Source organism: Miscanthus floridulus, unplaced genomic scaffold, assembly GCF_019320115.1.
Source record: "Miscanthus floridulus cultivar M001 unplaced genomic scaffold, ASM1932011v1 fs_430_2, whole genome shotgun sequence".
Lineage (NCBI taxonomy): Eukaryota > Viridiplantae > Streptophyta > Magnoliopsida > Poales > Poaceae > Miscanthus > Miscanthus floridulus.
In genome coordinates, this window is record NW_027096740.1 from 1 (window position 1) to 17,780 (window position 17,780).

The 17,780-nt window shown below is 47.3% G+C and overlaps 1 protein-coding gene across 1 annotated transcript; it reads left to right on the top strand.

Annotated features, from left to right (window-relative positions):
• Positions 1 to 12,767: 12,767 nt before the first annotated feature.
• On the top strand, positions 12,768 to 13,617 carry LOC136531746 (uncharacterized). The gene is made up of 2 exons (XM_066524394.1): positions 12,768 to 13,266; positions 13,595 to 13,617. Exons 1-2 carry the CDS (start codon positions 12,768 to 12,770, stop codon positions 13,615 to 13,617), a joined length of 522 nt encoding a protein of 173 aa, XP_066380491.1.
• The last annotated feature ends 4,163 nt before the right edge of the window (positions 13,618 to 17,780 follow it).

Sequence of the window (17,780 nt, forward strand, 5' to 3'; positions counted from 1 at the left end):
CAAAACGAGACTCCACATGACCCACGTCACCTAGGAGTACCATCGGGTGCGTCCAAAATGATTTCTGAGCCTATGGTGTGTTCGGCGCAAACCGTGCACCTATCTTGCACCGACACTGGCTCCCAACGGACCAAAACGAGACTCCACATGACCCACATCACCTAGGAGTACCATCGGGTGCGTCCAAAATGAAATTCGAGCCTATGGAACACTCGGCGCAAACCGTGCACCTATCTTGCACCGACACCAACACTGTCTCCAAATGAACTGAAAAGAGATTCCACATTACCCACGTCACCTAGGAGTTCCATCGCACCTATCTTACACCGACACTGGCTCCCAACGGACCAAAACAAGACTCCACATGACCCACGTCACCTAGGAGTACCATCGGGTGCGTCCAAAATGATTTCTAAGCCTATGGTATGTCCGGCGCAAACCGTGCACCTATCTTGCACCGACAGTGGCTCCCAACAGACCAAAACGAGACTCCACATGACCCACGTCACCTAGGAGTACCATCGGGTGCGTCCAAAATGATTTTCGAGCCTATGGTATGTTCGACACAAACCATGCACCTATCTTGCATAGACACTGGATCCCAATAGACCGAAACGAGATTCCACTTGACCCACGTCACCTAGGAGTACCATCGGGTGCGTCCAAAATGATTTCTGAGCCTATGGTATGTTCGGCGCAAACCGTGCACCTATCTTGCACCGACACTGGCTCCCAATAGACCGAAACAAGATTCCACATGACCAACGTCACCAAGGAGTACCATCGGGTGCGTCCAAAACGATTTCTGAGCCTATGGTGTGTTCGGCGCAAACCATGCACCAATCTTGCACCGACACTGGCTCCCAACGGACCGAAACAAGACTCCACATGATCCACATCACCTAGGAGCTCCATCTGGTGTGTCCAAAATGATTTCCAAGCCTATGGTATGTTTGGCGCTAACCGTGCACCTATCTTGCACCGACACTGGCTCCCAACAGACTGATACGAGATTCCACTTGACCCACGTCACCTAGGAGTACCATCGGGTGTGTCCAAAATGATTTCCGAGCCTATGGTATGTTCGGCGCCAACCGTGCACCTATCTTGCACCGACACTAGCTCCCAACAGACCGAAACAAGATTCCACATGACCCACGTCACCTAGGAGTACCATCGGGTGCGTCCAAAACGTTTTCCGATCCTACGGTACGTTTGGCAAAACCATGCACCTATCTTGCGTCAAGATTAGCACCACCTCCGAACGGACCAAAACGAGCTTTCGCTTGAGCCTCATCACCTACGAGTACCATTGGGTGCGTCCGAAATGATTTTTGAGCCTATGGTACACTCGGCGCAAACCGTGCACCTATCTTGCACCGACACCAACACTGTCTCCAAATGAACCGAAAAGAGATTCCACATTACCCACGTCACCTTGGAGTTCCATCGCACCTATCTTACACCGACACTAGCTCCCAACGGACCAAAACGAGACTCCACATGACCCACGTCCCCTAGGAGTACCATCGGGTGCGTCCAAAATGATTTCCGAGCCTATGGTATGTTCGGCGCAAACCGTGCACCTATCTTGCACCGACACTGGTTCCCAACAGACCAAAACGAGACTCTGCATGACCCACGTCACCTAGGAGTACCATCGGGTGCGTCCAAAATGATTTCTGAGCCTATGGTATGTTCGACGCAAACCGTGCACCTATCTTGCACCGACACTGGCTCCCAACAGACCGAAACGAGATTCCACTAGACCCACATCACCTAGGAGTACCATCGGGTGCGTCCAAAATGATTTCTGAGCCTATGGTAAGTTTGGCGCAAACCGTGCACCTATCTTGCACCAACAGTGGCTCCCAATAGACCGAAATGAGATTCCACATGACCAACATCACCTAGGAGTACCATCGGGTGCGTCCAAAACGATTTCTGAGCCTATGGTGTGTTCGGCGCAAACCGTGCAACAATCTTGCACCAACACTGGCTCCCAACAGACCGAAACGAGATTCCACTAGACCCACATCACCTAGGAGTACCATCGGGTGCGTCCAAAATGATTTCTGAGCCTATGGTAAGTTCGGCGCAAACCGTGCACCTATCTTGCACCAACAGTGGCTCCCAATAGACCGAAATGAGATTCCACATGACCAACATCACCTAGGAGTACCATCGGGTGCGTCCAAAACGATTTCTGAGCCTATGGTGTGTTCGACACAAACCGTGCAACAATCTTGCACCGACACTAGCTCCCAATGGACCGAAACAAGACTCCACATGACCCACATCACCTAGGAGTTCCATCTGGTGTGTCCAAAATGATTTCCGAGCCTATGGTATGTTCGGCGCTAACCGTGCACCTATCTTGCAGCGACACTGGCTCCCAACAAACCGATACGAGATTCCACTTGACCCACGTCACCTAGGAGTACCATCGGCTGTGTCCAAAATGATTTTCGAGCCTATGGTATGTTTGGCAAAAACCGTGCACCTATCTTGCACCGACACTGGCTCCCAACAGACCGAAACGATATTCCACTTGACCCATGTTACCTAGGAGTACCATTGGGTGCGTCCAAAATGATTTCTGAGCCTATGGTATGTTTGGCGCAAACCGTGCACCTATCTTGCACCGACACTGGCTCCCAACAGACCAAAACAAGACTCCACATGACCCACGTCACCTAGGAGTACCATCGGGTGCATCCAAAATGATTTCCGAGCCTATGGTATGTTTGGCGCAAATCGTGCAGCTATCTTGCACCGACACTGGCTCCCAATAGACCGAAATGAGATTGCACTTGACCCACGTCACCTAGGAGTACCATCAGCTGCGTTCAAAATGATTTCTGAGCCTATTGTATGTTCGGCAGAAACCGTGCACCTATCTTGCACCGACACTGGCTCCCAACAGACCGAAATGAGATTCCACAAGACCCACATCACCTAGGAGTACCATCGGGTGCACAAAAGCCAAAAAAATATTTTACTTTCCGCTGTCCTATCAACCTTTGTGCCTTTGCAATTTCGTTCCAGTTTCGCATTGTTGAGTTGTTTCCGTGGTCGAGTCTTGTTGCTGGTTTAGGATTGTGTTCGTGGTCGTAGTTCAACCGCACCGTTGCTATTCTTTGTTTCCGCCGCTATCCCACCCACCGTTCCCAAACAACAAGTCGAAGCCACCATATTACTCGACTTGCCCCCGCTAACCGCCTTGTGTGATCTCTCGCCGCCACGCTAACCCTAGATAGGTTGCCAGCCGCTGTTATTTCTCCTGCATCGCAGCCCTCCTTACATCATCTGGCGCCTACCTACTGATGAGGACACCACGAGTACATCTACACCAGCAGCACCTCAGGCGCCTCCAGTTGATCATCTAGGGCCAATCACTCGGGCCCGTGCGAGAGAATTAAACTTCATCATGCTGTTAAGGAACGAAGGGCCAGCGGAATAAGAAGATGGCCCAACAGGGCAGCCCAGGTGGGGCGCCTAGGGCTGGCAGCCGCCGCCTTTTCCCTGGTGGCGCCCCCCCCTCCTGCCGTCGATCTGGACTCCAGGGGCTGCGCCCCCTTTATTTAGTCGGAGTCCCTTTTGTTTACAACTCGAGTTTTGTTTTACATCTAGCTTTAGCTACTCTCGAACACGGCAATTCCACGCCGTCTTTGTGTGATTCAGAACTCCACCTTCGAGCGATAATTGTGATTGCTCGCGTCTTTTTCTTGTTCGTTTTTCGATTGCGTGCAGGAAACGATCTTCGTGATCAGGCTGATCTCGCACCGGCGAGGTTGGTAACCATCGGGAGTTGGTTCAGCGATTGCATTGGCGCTTCGGGTTCGCTCGTCGTAGTCGGATCGTGAGGGTCTACTTCCACCAGATCGAAATTATCTCCACTCACCGAAAGATCGGGCACTCCCCTTCTATCAAGTGGTATCAGATTTCCAGGTTGATCGGTGAGCTTTATCGAGTGTTTTTCCCGATTCATATTTGTTCATTACCTAGAGTCCACAAAAGCCAAAAAAATATTTTACTTTCCGCTGTCCTATCAACCTTTGTGCCTTTGCAATTTCGTTCCAGTTTCGCATTGTTGAGTTTGTTTCCGTGGTCGAGTCTTGTTGCTGGTTTAGGATTGTGTTCGTGGTCGTAGTTCAACCGCACCGTTGCTATTCTTTGTTTCCGCCGCTATCCCACCCACCGTTCCCAAACAACAAGTCGAAGCCACCATATTACTCGACTTGCCCCCGCTAGCCGCCTTGTGTGATCTCTCGCCGCCGCGCTAACCCTAGATAGGTTGCCAGCCGCTGTTATTTCTCCTGCATCGCAGCCCTCCTTACATCATCTGGCTGCCTACCTACTGCTGTTAGTCACAGGGACGATTGATCCTGTGATCGGTGTTGGAGTTTAGGGACGCTTTGCCCTAACTGCCGCCGCCGTGTTGTGCCTTCCGAAAAACATAACTTGAGATACCTTCGGTAAAACAGGCATAACTTTTCGCTCGTTTGTCAGAAAAATCTGAAATTTTTTGTGGAGCATCTCGACACCATTTGGAGCCGACCCAAACTGACCTTTGGTCTGTTTGGTTTCGTCAAAATCCCCAAAAAAATTCGGGAAAATATAGAAAAAAAATTGTCAAGGGTTTTGCACGTTTTTCAGAGAACGTGTTGTTTTTCTGTAGGCCACATAACACCTCAGTTGTAGGTGCCAATTTTTGTGGTTGCATCTTTTGTGATCCTTGTTCAGAGAAAAATATAAAAAAAAATAGTGCAAAAAAAAAAAGTTGATTCCTACTAGTACCTTTTGGAAAAAAAAAAGAAAAATCCGGGCTATTTGCTTGTTCTGTGAGTTCTTTCCATCGTCCTTTGTTTCACCTTGTTGCGCTACGTCTAGGACACGTCTTAGCCAGCACTTGTGACTTGTACTTTGGATACTTATTGAACATTCGCTAATCTGCATTCGTTAATTGCTAATCCTTGACTTGAGTGCGGCCTACCCAGAACTCCACATAGTTCTACGACGAGCTGACTTTGTTCCCAGGCAATCGCTGCTCCAATCTTTCGCGAGTTCCTCCGGTCGGTTGTGGGTCGCCCCTGTGTGCTAGGTAAGAACGGATAAGACATTGATAACAGCACTAGTGTGAGCGCCTTGTGAACCGTTACACCCTATTTTGGCATCGGTTTTGTGTTTGCGCTAACCATGGCAGGCGACGGCGACGACGTGAAGGATGAGCTGCAGGACATGCGGACATAGATTGATGGACTTGCCACCGACATCAAGACGATGCATGAACGGATGGATTCCACGGTCACTACGTCGAACGAGCGGTTCGATCAGCTAGACCTCTCGCAGACAGCCACCAAGACCACGCTCGACACCATCGTGTCACGCCTCGACTCATTGAGCACGCTGGTCGCAGATCTCTAGAACGATTATGTTGGTGACACGGAGCAGGACGGTGGAGACCGTCAAGGCCGCGCTCACCGTGTGCCACGCCGTCCCGGTAATGATTCTTTTGCTAAGATAAAATTTAAAATTCCATCTTTTAATGGCAAATATGATCCTGCTGCATATCTTGATTGGGAATTAGAAGTCGACCAGAAATTTTCATGCCATGATATTCCTGCTAATTCTCAAGTTAAAGCTGCTATTAGTGAATTTACTGATTTTGCTTTAATTTGGTGGCGTGAATATAAACAAAAACATCCCGCTACAGTTCCAACCACATGGGATCAATTAAAAGCTGCTATGCGATACAGATTTGTACCTTCTTATTATGCTCGCGATTTGCTTAATAAAATGCAATGTTTTCAGCAAGGTTCACAATCTGTAGAGGACTATTACCAGGAATTGCAAAAAGGCATGATTCGGTGTGGGTTAGTTGAGGAAAACGATGCTGCTATGGCACGTTTTCGTGGTGGTTTAAACCGTGAAATTCAGGATATACTTGATTACAAAGAGTATTATGATATGACCACATTATTTGAATTTGCTTGCAAAGCTGAACGTCAAATACAGGGACGCCGCTCGAAGCCATATTCTAACTCTTTTGCAGGACGAAGCTCGACATCCGGTTCAGCACCCGCGCCCCCTGCACCGTCCACACCCACCACTACACCACGTGAGCGGGCAGCCACTTCTGCAGGTACTCCTCCGTCCACAGGTGCAGTTCCTTCCACACGCCGCACACGGGATATTCAGTGCTTTCAGTTGCCAAGGATTTGGCCATGTGTCTCGGGAATGTCCGAACAAGCGTGCCTTGCTCATTCGTGACGATGGTGAGTATTCTTCCGCTAGTGATTCTGACGATATTCAACCCGCTATGCTTGCCACTGACCATGCAGCAAAGACGGACGTACATGTCAACCCAGACGACGCCGATAGATATGAAAGTCTTGTTGTGCAGCGTGTTCTTAGTACACAGGTCGCTACGCCTGAGACGAATCAGCGACACACTCTTTTCCATACCAAGGGCGTTGTGCAAGAGCGATCCATTCGCATCATCATCGACAGCGGCAGCTGCAACAATTTGGCGAGTACCGCGCTGGTTGAGAAGTTGTCTTTACCCACTCGTAAGCATCCACATCCATATCACATTCAATGGCTTAATGATGGTGGGAAAATTAGAATTACTCGTTCGGTCCGTGTTCCTTTCTCCATGGGTGCTTATTCTGATTTTGTCGATTGTGATGTTATTCCCATGGAAGTATGCTCTCTGTTACTTGGGCGACCTTGGCAATATGATACTGATAGCTTGCATCATGGTCGTTCCAATCACTATTCTCTCATGTTTAAGGGTCAAAAAATAATTATACATCCAATGACACCTGAACAAATTCTTAAAGATGATCTTGCTCGAGCTGCTAAAACTGCTAAACAACTTGCACCATCGACCTCTGTTAATTCTGAAATCAAGTTAAATGCTCCTGTTTTGCTTGCTACACGTGCAGATTTTGATAAGTTACACGATGCTACTTTGCCATGCTATGCCCTTATATGCTCTCGTGTGCTCGTTTCCCTTGATGATACACCGTCTTTGGATATTCCCCCTGCTGTTGCTAACATTTTGCAGGAGTACGCTGATGTCTTTCCAAAAGATTTGCCACCAGGCCTTCCACCACTTCGTGGCATTGAGCACCAGATCGACCTCATTCCCGGCGCACAGCTCCCGAACCGCGCCCCGTACCGTACAAATCCGGATGAGACAAAGGAGATCCAGCGACAGGTACAGGCGTTGCTTGACAAGGGTTATATTCGTGAGTCTCTTAGCCCTTGCTCTGTTCCTGTGTTACTTGTTCCAAAGAAAGATGGCTCTTGGCGTATGTGTGTAGACTGTCGTGCTATTAATAACATTACCATTCGCTACCGATATCCTATACCACGCCTTGATGATATGCTAGATGAGCTTAGTGGTGCCATTATTTTTACTAAGATTGATTTGCGTAGTGGCTACCATCAGATTCGCATGAAATTAGGTGATGAATGGAAAACGGCTTTTAAAACGAAATTTGGGTTATATGAATGGTTGGTTATGCCGTTTGGTTTGACGAATGCTCCCAGCACTTTTATGCGTTTGATGAATGAAGTTCTGAGGCCCTTCATAGGATTGTTTGTAGTTGTCTATTTTGATGATATCCTTATTTACAGCAAGTCTATGGAAGAGCATTTAGACCATTTGCGTGCTGTTTTTGATGCGTTGCGTGCGGCCAATTTATTTGCTAACATCGAAAAATGCATGTTTTGCACACAACGTGTCTCGTTTCTTGGCTATGTTGTTACTCCACAGGGCATTGAGGTGGATAGCAGCAAGATCGATGCCATTCGGGCGTGGCCTACACCGACGACGGTCACACAAATTCGAAGCTTTCTTGGCCTTGCAGGTTTCTACCGCAGGTTTGTTCGTGATTTTAGCTCCATTGCAGCGCCTCTACATGAGCTTACAAAGAAGGATGTCCCCTTTGCTTGGAGTGATTCGCAAGAGGTTGCGTTCAGCACCTTGAAAGATAAGTTAACCAATTCTCCTCTCTTGCAGTTGCCTGATTTTACTAAAGTGTTTGAGCTTGAATGTGATGCTAGCGGTATTGGGCTAGGTGCTGTTTTGTTACAAGAAGGAAAACCTGTTGCCTATTTTAGCGAGAAATTAAGTGGTGCTAGCTTGAATTATTCTACTTATGATAAGGAGCTTTATGCTTTAGTGCGCACTTTGCATACTTGGCAGCACTACCTTTGGCATCGCGAGTTTATAATTCATTCTGATCATGAGGCTTTAAAACAGATTCATACCCAAACAAACCTGAACCGTCGTCATGCTAAATGGGTAGAATTCATTGAGTCTTTTCCTTACATTATTAAACACAAGAGCGGGAAAGAAAATGTTATTGCTGATGCTTTGTCTCGTCGCTATACCATGCTATCACAGTTAGATTTTAAAATTTTTGGCCTGCAAACTGTGAAGGATCAATATGTGGATGATGCTGATTTTAAAGATGCTTTTGCCCATTGTATTCATGGCAAACCATGGGGCAAATTTCACATACAGGATGGGTTCCTGTTTCGCGCTAACAAGCTGTGTGTTCCAGCTAGCTCGGTTCGTCGTTAGTTGTTACAGGAAGCGCATGGAGGCGGTCTCATGGGGCACTTTGGCGTCTACAAGACGCATGAGGTGCTGGCTGCTCATTTCTTTTGGCCCCGGATGCGCGCTGATGTTGAGCGCCTTGTTGCACGTTGCAATACTTGCCAGAAAGCTAAGTCACGATTGAACAACCATGGTTTGTACATGCCTTTGCCTGTTCCTACTTCCCCTTGGCTTGATATTTCTATGGACTTTGTTTTGGGATTGCCTCGAACTAAGAAGGGGAGGGACAGTATTTTTGTGGTTGTTGATCGTTTCTCCAAAATGGCTCATTTTATACCTTGTCATAAGACTGATGATGCTAGCAATATTGCTGAATTGTTCTTTAAAGAGATTATTCGTTTGCATGGTATTCCAAATACAATAGTCTCTGATCGTGATGCTAAGTTTCTCAGTCATTTTTGGAGATCACTGTGGAATAAAATGGGAACTAAATTGCTGTTTAGCACTACTTGTCACCCTCAGACTGATGGGCAAACTGAGGTGGTTAATCGAACTTTGTCAACCATGCTTAGGGCTGTTTTAGATAAAAACTTGAAACGTTGGGAGGATTGCTTGCCTCATGTTGAGTTTGCTTATAATCATGCAACGCATTCTTCTACAAAAATGTGTCCCTTTCAGATTGTTTATGGTTATATTCCTCGAGCGCCCATTGATTTGTTTGCTCTTGATGCTGAGGACGCTCCACACATAGATGCCGCTGCACATATTGATCAAATGATTAGCTTGCATGAACAAACTAAACAAAACATTGCTACTGCTTATGCTAAATATCAGGTTGCGGGTAGTAAAGGGAGAAAACATGTTACTTTTGAACCGGGTGATCTGGTTTGGTTGCATTTAAGAAAGGATCGTTTTCCTACTTTACGTCGTTCTAAATTGATGCCACGTGCTGCTGGTCCTTTTAAAGTACTAACCAAGATTAATGATAATGCTTACATCCTTGACCTGCCTGCGGAGTTTGGTGTTTCCACGAGTTTTAATGTTGCAGATTTGAAACCTTATGCGGGCGAAGATGAGGAGTTGCCGTCGAGGACGACTTCAATTCAAGAAGGGGAGGATGATGAGGACACCACGAGTACATCTACACCAGCAGCACCTCAGGCGCCTCCAGTTGATCATCTAGGGCCAATCACTCGGGCCCGTGCGAGAGAATTAAACTTCATCATGCTGTTAAGGAACGAAGGGCCAGCGGAATAAGAAGATGGCCCAATAGGGCAGCCCAGGTGGGGCGCCTAGGGCTGGCAGCCGCCGCCTTTTCCCTGGTGGCGCCCCCCCCCTCCTGCCGTCGATCTGGACTCCAGGGGCTGCGCCCCCTTTATTTAGTCGGAGTCCCTTTTGTTTACAACTCGAGTTTTGTTTTACATCTAGCTTTAGCTACTCTCGAACACGGCAATTCCACGCCGTCTTTGTGTGATTCAGAACTCCACCTTCGAGCGATAATTGTGATTGCTCGCGTCTTTTTCTTGTTCGTTTTTCGATTGCGTGCAGGAAACGATCTTCGTGATCAGGCTGATCTCGCACCGGCGAGGTTGGTAACCATCGGGAGTTGGTTCAGCGATTGCATTGGCGCTTCGGGTTCGCTCGTCGTAGTCGGATCGTGAGGGTCTACTTCCACCAGATCGAAATTATCTCCACTCACCGAAAGATCGGGCACTCCCCTTCTATCACCTACTGCTGTTAGTCACAGGGACGATTGATCCTGTGATCGGTGTTGGAGTTTAGGGACGCTTTGCCCTAACTGCCGCCGCCGTGTTGTGCCTTCCGAAAAACATAACTTGAGATGCCTTCGGTAAAACAGGCATAACTTTTCGCTCGTTTGTCAGAAAAATCTGAAATTTTTTGTGGAGCATCTCGACACCATTTGGAGCCGACCCAAACTGACCTTTGGTCTGTTTGGTTTCGTCAAAATCCCCAAAAAAATTCGGGAAAATATAGAAAAAAAATTGTCAAGGGTTTTGCACGTTTTTCAGAGAACGTGTTGTTTTTCTGTAGGCCACATAACACCTCAGTTGTAGGTGCCAATTTTTGTGGTTGCATCTTTTGTGATCCTTGTTCAGAGAAAAATATTAAAAAAAAAATAGTGCAAAAAAAAAAAAGTTGATTCCTACTAGTACCTTTTGGAAAAAAAAAGAAAAATCCGGGCTATTTGCTTGTTCTGTGAGTTCTTTCCATCGTCCTTTGTTTCACCTTGTTGCGCTACGTCTAGGACACGTCTTAGCCAGCACTTGTGACTTGTACTTTGGATACTTATTGAACATTCGCTAATCTGCATTCGTTAATTGCTAATCCTTGACTTGAGTGCGGCCTACCCAGAACTCCACATAGTTCTACGACGAGCTGACTTTGTTCCCAGGCAATCGCTGCTCCAATCTTTCGCGAGTTCCTCCGGTCGGTTGTGGGTCGCCCCTGTGTGCTAGGTAAGAACGGATAAGACATTGATAACAGCACTAGTGTGAGCGCCTTGTGAACCGTTACACCCTATTTTGGCATCGGTTTTGTGTTTGCGCTAACCATGGCAGGCGACGGCGACGACGTGAAGGATGAGCTGCAGGACATGCGGACACAGATTGATGGACTTGCCACCGACATCAAGACGATGCATGAACGGATGGATTCCACGGTCACTACATCGAACGAGCGGTTCGATCAGCTAGACCTCTCGCAGACAGCCACCAAGACCACGCTCGACACCATCGTGTCACGCCTCGACTCATTGAGCACGCTGGTCGCAGATCTCCAGAACGATTATGTTGGTGACACGGAGCAGGACGGTGGAGACCGTCAAGGCCGCGCTCGCCGTGTGCCACGCCGTCCCGGTAATGATTCTTTTGCTAAGATAAAATTTAAAATTCCATCTTTTAATGGCAAATATGATCCTGCTGCATATCTTGATTGGGAATTAGAAGTCGACCAGAAATTTTCATGCCATGATATTCCTGCTAATTCTCAAGTTAAAGCTGCTATTAGTGAATTTACTGATTTTGCTTTAATTTGGTGGCGTGAATATAAACAAAAACATCCCGCTACAGTTCCAACCACATGGGATCAATTAAAAGCTGCTATGCGATACAGATTTGTACCTTCTTATTATGCTCGCGATTTGCTTAATAAAATGCAATGTTTTCAGCAAGGTTCACAATCTGTAGAGGACTATTACCAGGAATTGCAAAAAGGCATGATTCGGTGTGGGTTAGTTGAGGAAAACGATGCTGCTATGGCACGTTTTCGTGGTGGTTTAAACCGTGAAATTCAGGATATACTTGATTACAAAGAGTATTATGATATGACCACATTATTTGAATTTGCTTGCAAAGCTGAACGTCAAATACAGGGACGCCGCTCGAAGCCATATTCTAACTCTTTTGCAGGACGAAGCTCGACATCCGGTTCAGCACCCGCGCCCCCTGCACCGTCCACACCCACCACTACACCACGTGAGCGGGCAGCCACTTCTGCAGGTACTCCTCCGTCCACAGGTGCAGTTCCTTCCACACGCCGCACACGGGATATTCAGTGCTTTCGTTGCCAAGGATTTGGCCATGTGTCTCGGGAATGTCCGAACAAGCGTGCCTTGCTCATTCGTGACGATGGTGAGTATTCTTCCGCTAGTGATTCTGACGATATTCAACCCGCTATGCTTGCCACTGACCATGCAGCAAAGACGGACGTACATGTCAACCCGGACGACGCCGATAGATATGAAAGTCTTGTTGTGCAGCGTGTTCTTAGTACACAGGTCGCTACGCCTGAGACGAATCAGCGACACACTCTTTTCCATACCAAGGGCGTTGTGCAAGAGCGATCCATTCGCATCATCATCGACAGCGGCAGCTGCAACAATTTGGCGAGTACCGCGCTGGTTGAGAAGTTGTCTTTACCCACTCGTAAGCATCCACATCCATATCACATTCAATGGCTTAATGATGGTGGGAAAATTAGAATTACTCGTTCGGTCCGTGTTCCTTTCTCCATGGGTGCTTATTCTGATTTTGTCGATTGTGATGTTATTCCCATGGAAGTATGCTCTCTGTTACTTGGGCGACCTTGGCAATATGATACTGATAGCTTGCATCATGGTCGTTCCAATCACTATTCTCTCATGTTTAAGGGTCAAAAAATAATTATACATCCAATGACACCTGAACAAATTCTTAAAGATGATCTTGCTCGAGCTGCTAAAACTGCTAAACAACTTGCACCATCGACCTCTGTTAATTCTGAAATCAAGTTAAATGCTCCTGTTTTGCTTGCTACACGTGCTGATTTTGATAAGTTACACGATGCTACTTTGCCATGCTATGCTCTTATATGCTCTCGTGTGCTCGTTTCCCTTGATGATACACCGTCTTTGGATATTCCCCCTGCTGTTGCTAACATTTTGCAGGAGTACGCTGATGTCTTTCCAAAAGATTTGCCACCAGGCCTTCCACCACTTCGTGGCATTGAGCACCAGATCGACCTCATTCCCGGCGCACAGCTCCCGAACCGCGCCCCGTACCGTACAAATCCGGATGAGACAAAGGAGATCCAGCGACAGGTACAGGCGTTGCTTGACAAGGGTTATATTCGTGAGTCTCTTAGCCCTTGCTCTGTTCCTGTGTTACTTGTTCCAAAGAAAGATGGCTCTTGGCGTATGTGTGTAGACTGTCGTGCTATTAATAACATTACCATTCGCTACCGATATCCTATACCACGCCTTGATGATATGCTAGATGAGCTTAGTGGTGCCATTATTTTTACTAAGATTGATTTGCGTAGTGGCTACCATCAGATTCGCATGAAATTAGGTGATGAATGGAAAACGGCTTTTAAAACGAAATTTGGGTTATATGAATGGTTGGTTATGCCGTTTGGTTTGACGAATGCTCCCAGCACTTTTATGCGTTTGATGAATGAAGTTCTGAGGCCCTTCATAGGATTGTTTGTAGTTGTCTATTTTGATGATATCCTTATTTACAGCAAGTCTATGGAAGAGCATTTAGACCATTTGCGTGCTGTTTTTCATGCGTTGCGTGTGGCCAATTTATTTGCTAACATCAAAAAATGCATGTTTTGCACACAACGTGTCTCGTTTCTTGGCTATGTTGTTACTCCACAGGGCATTGAGGTGGATAGCAGCAAGATCGATGCCATTCGGGCGTGGCCTACACCGACGACGGTCACACAAATTCGAAGCTTTCTTGGCCTTGCAGGTTTCTACCGCAGGTTTGTTCGTGATTTTAGCTCCATTGCAGCGCCTCTACATGAGCTTACAAAGAAGGATGTCCCCTTTGCTTGGAGTGATTCGCAAGAGGTTGCGTTCAGCACCTTGAAAGATAAGTTAACCAATTCTCCTCTCTTGCAGTTGCCTGATTTTACTAAAGTGTTTGAGCTTGAATGTGATGCTAGCGGTATTGGGCTAGGTGCTGTTTTGTTACAAGAAGGAAAACCTGTTGCCTATTTTAGCGAGAAATTAAGTGGTGCTAGCTTGAATTATTCTACTTATGATAAGGAGCTTTATGCTTTAGTGCGCACTTTGCATACTTGGCAGCACTACCTTTGGCATCGCGAGTTTATAATTCATTCTGATCATGAGGCTTTAAAACATATTCGTACCCAAACAAACCTGAACCGTCGTCATGCTAAATGGGTAGAATTCATTGAGTCTTTTCCTTACATTATTAAACACAAGAGCGGGAAAGAAAATGTTATTGCTGATGCTTTGTCTCGTCGCTATACCATGCTATCACAGTTAGATTTTAAAATTTTTGGCCTGCAAACTGTGAAGGATCAATATGTGGATGATGCTGATTTTAAAGATGCTTTTGCCCATTGTATTCATGGCAAACCATGGGGCAAATTTCACATACAGGACGGGTTCCTGTTTCGCGCTAACAAGCTGTGTGTTCCAGCTAGCTCGGTTCGTCGTTTGTTGTTACAGGAAGCGCATGGAGGCGGTCTCATGGGGCACTTTGGCGTCTACAAGACGCATGAGGTGCTGGCTGCTCATTTCTTTTGGCCCCGGATGCGCGCTGATGTTGAGCGCCTTGTTGCACGTTGCAATACTTGCCAGAAAGCTAAGTCACGATTGAACAACCATGGTTTGTACATGCCTTTGCCTGTTCCTACTTCCCCTTGGCTTGATATTTCTATGGACTTTGTTTTGGGATTGCCTCGAACTAAGAAGGGGAGGGACAGTATTTTTGTGGTTGTTGATCGTTTCTCCAAAATGGCTCATTTTATACCTTGTCATAAGACTGATGATGCTAGCAATATTGCTGAATTGTTCTTTAAAGAGATTATTCGTTTGCATGGTATTCCAAATACAATAGTCTCTGATCGTGATGCTAAGTTTCTCAGTCATTTTTGGAGATCACTGTGGAATAAAATGGGAACTAAATTGCTGTTTAGCACTACTTGTCACCCTCAGACTGATGGGCAAACTGAGGTGGTTAATCGAACTTTGTCAACCATGCTTAGGGCTGTTTTAGATAAAAACTTGAAACGTTGGGAGGATTGCTTGCCTCATGTTGAGTTTGCTTATAATCATGCAACGCATTCTTCTACAAAAATGTGTCCCTTTCAGATTGTTTATGGTTATATTCCTCGAGCGCCCATTGATTTGTTTGCTCTTGATGCTGAGGACGCTCCACACATAGATGCCGCTGCACATATTGATCAAATGATTAGCTTGCATGAACAAACTAAACAAAACATTGCTACTGCTAATGCTAAATATCAGGTTGCGGGTAGTAAAGGGAGAAAACATGTTACTTTTGAACCGGGTGATCTGGTTTGGTTGCATTTAAGAAAGGATCGTTTTCCTACTTTACGTCGTTCTAAATTGATGCCACGTGCTGCTGGTCCTTTTAAAGTACTAACCAAGATTAATGATAATGCTTACATCCTTGACCTGCCTGCGGAGTTTGGTGTTTCCACGAGTTTTAATGTTGCAGATTTGAAACCTTATGCGGGCGAAGATGAGGAGTTGCCGTCGAGGACGACTTCAATTCAAGAAGGGGAGGATGATGAGGACACCACGAGTACATCTACACCAGCAGCACCTCAGGCGCCTCCAGTTGATCATCTAGGGCCAATCACTCGGGCCCGTGCGAGAGAATTAAACTTCATCATGCTGTTAAGGAACGAAGGGCCAGCGGAATAAGAAGATGGCCCAACAGGGCAGCCCAGGTGGGGCGCCTAGGGCTGGCAGCCGCCGCCTTTTCCCTGGTGGCCCCCCCCCCCCCCCTCCTGCCGTCGATCTGGACTCCAGGGGCTGCGCCCCCTTTATTTAGTCGGAGTCCCTTTTGTTTACAACTCGAGTTTTGTTTTACATCTAGCTTTAGCTACTCTCGAACACGGCAATTCCACGCCGTCTTTGTGTGATTCAGAACTCCACCTTCGAGCGATAATTGTGATTGCTCGCGTCTTTTTCTTGTTCGTTTTTCGATTGCGTGCAGGAAACGATCTTCGTGATCAGGCTGATCTCGCACCGGCGAGGTTGGTAACCATCGGGAGTTGGTTCAGCGATTGCATTGGCGCTTCGGGTTCGCTCGTCGTAGTCGGATCGTGAGGGTCTACTTCCACCAGATCGAAATTATCTCCACTCACCGAAAGATCGGGCACTCCCCTTCTATCACTCCACATGACCCACGTCACCTAGGAGTACCATCGGTGCATCCAAAATGATTTCCGAGCCTATGGTATGTTTGGCGCAAATCGTGCAGCTATCTTGCACCGACACTGGCTCCCAATAGACCGAAATGAGATTGCACTTGACCCACGTCACCTAGGAGTACCATCAGCTGCGTTCAAAATGATTTCTGAGCCTATTGTATGTTCGGCACAAACCGTGCACCTATCTTGCACCGACACTGGCTCCCAACAGACCGAAATGAGATTCCACAAGACCCACATCACCTAGGAGTACCATCGGGTGCATCCAAAATGATTTCTGAGCCTATGGTATGTTCGGCGCAAACCATGCACCTATCTTGCACCGACACTGGCTCCCAACGGACCAAAACGAGACTCCACATGACCCACGTCACCTAGGAGTACCATCGGGTGCGTCCAAAATGATTTCTGAGCCTATGGTGTGTTCGGCGCAAACCGTGCACCTATCTTGCACCGACACTGGCTCCCAACGGACCAAAACGAGACTCCACATGACCCACATCACCTAGGAGTACCATCGGGTGCGTCCAAAATGAAATTCGAGCCTATGGAACACTCGGCGCAAACCGTGCACCTATCTTGCACCGACACCAACACTGTCTCCAAATGAACTGAAAAGAGATTCCACATTACCCACGTCACCTAGGAGTTCCATCGCACCTATCTTACACCGACACTGGCTCCCAACGGACCAAAACAAGACTCCACATGACCCACGTCACCTAGGAGTACCATCGGGTGCGTCCAAAATGATTTCTAAGCCTATGGTATGTCCGGCGCAAACCGTGCACCTATCTTGCACCGACAGTGGCTCCCAACAGACCAAAACGAGACTCCACATGACCCACGTCACCTAGGAGTACCATCGGGTGCGTCCAAAATGATTTTCGAGCCTATGGTATGTTCGACACAAACCATGCACCTATCTTGCATAGACACTGGATCCCAATAGACCGAAACGAGATTCCACTTGACCCACGTCACCTAGGAGTACCATCGGGTGCGTCCAAAATGATTTCTGAGCCTATGGTATGTTCGGCGCAAACCGTGCACCTATCTTGCACCGACACTGGCTCCCAATAGACCGAAACAAGATTCCACATGACCAACGTCACCAAGGAGTACCATCGGGTGCGTCCAAAACGATTTCTGAGCCTATGGTGTGTTCGGCGCAAACCATGCACCAATCTTGCACCGACACTGGCTCCCAACGGACCGAAACAAGACTCCACATGATCCACATCACCTAGGAGCTCCATCTGGTGTGTCCAAAATGATTTCCAAGCCTATGGTATGTTTGGCGCTAACCGTGCACCTATCTTGCACCGACACTGGCTCCCAACAGACTGATACGAGATTCCACTTGACCCACGTCACCTAGGAGTACCATCGGGTGTGTCCAAAATGATTTCCGAGCCTATGGTATGTTCGGCGCCAACCGTGCACCTATCTTGCACCGACACTAGCTCCCAACAGACCGAAACAAGAT

What these genes read in the sequence shown, in the direction of transcription:
- LOC136531746 (XM_066524394.1), top strand. Translation starts at nt 12,768, where the DNA reads ATGACACCTGAACAAATTCTTAAAGATGATCTTGCTCGAGCTGCTAAA. An exon ending in AAAGAAAGATGGCTCTTGGC is followed by an intron (nt 13,267 to 13,594) that starts GTATGTGTGTAG and finishes CCTTATTTACAG; the next exon opens with CAAGTCTATGGAAGAGCATT.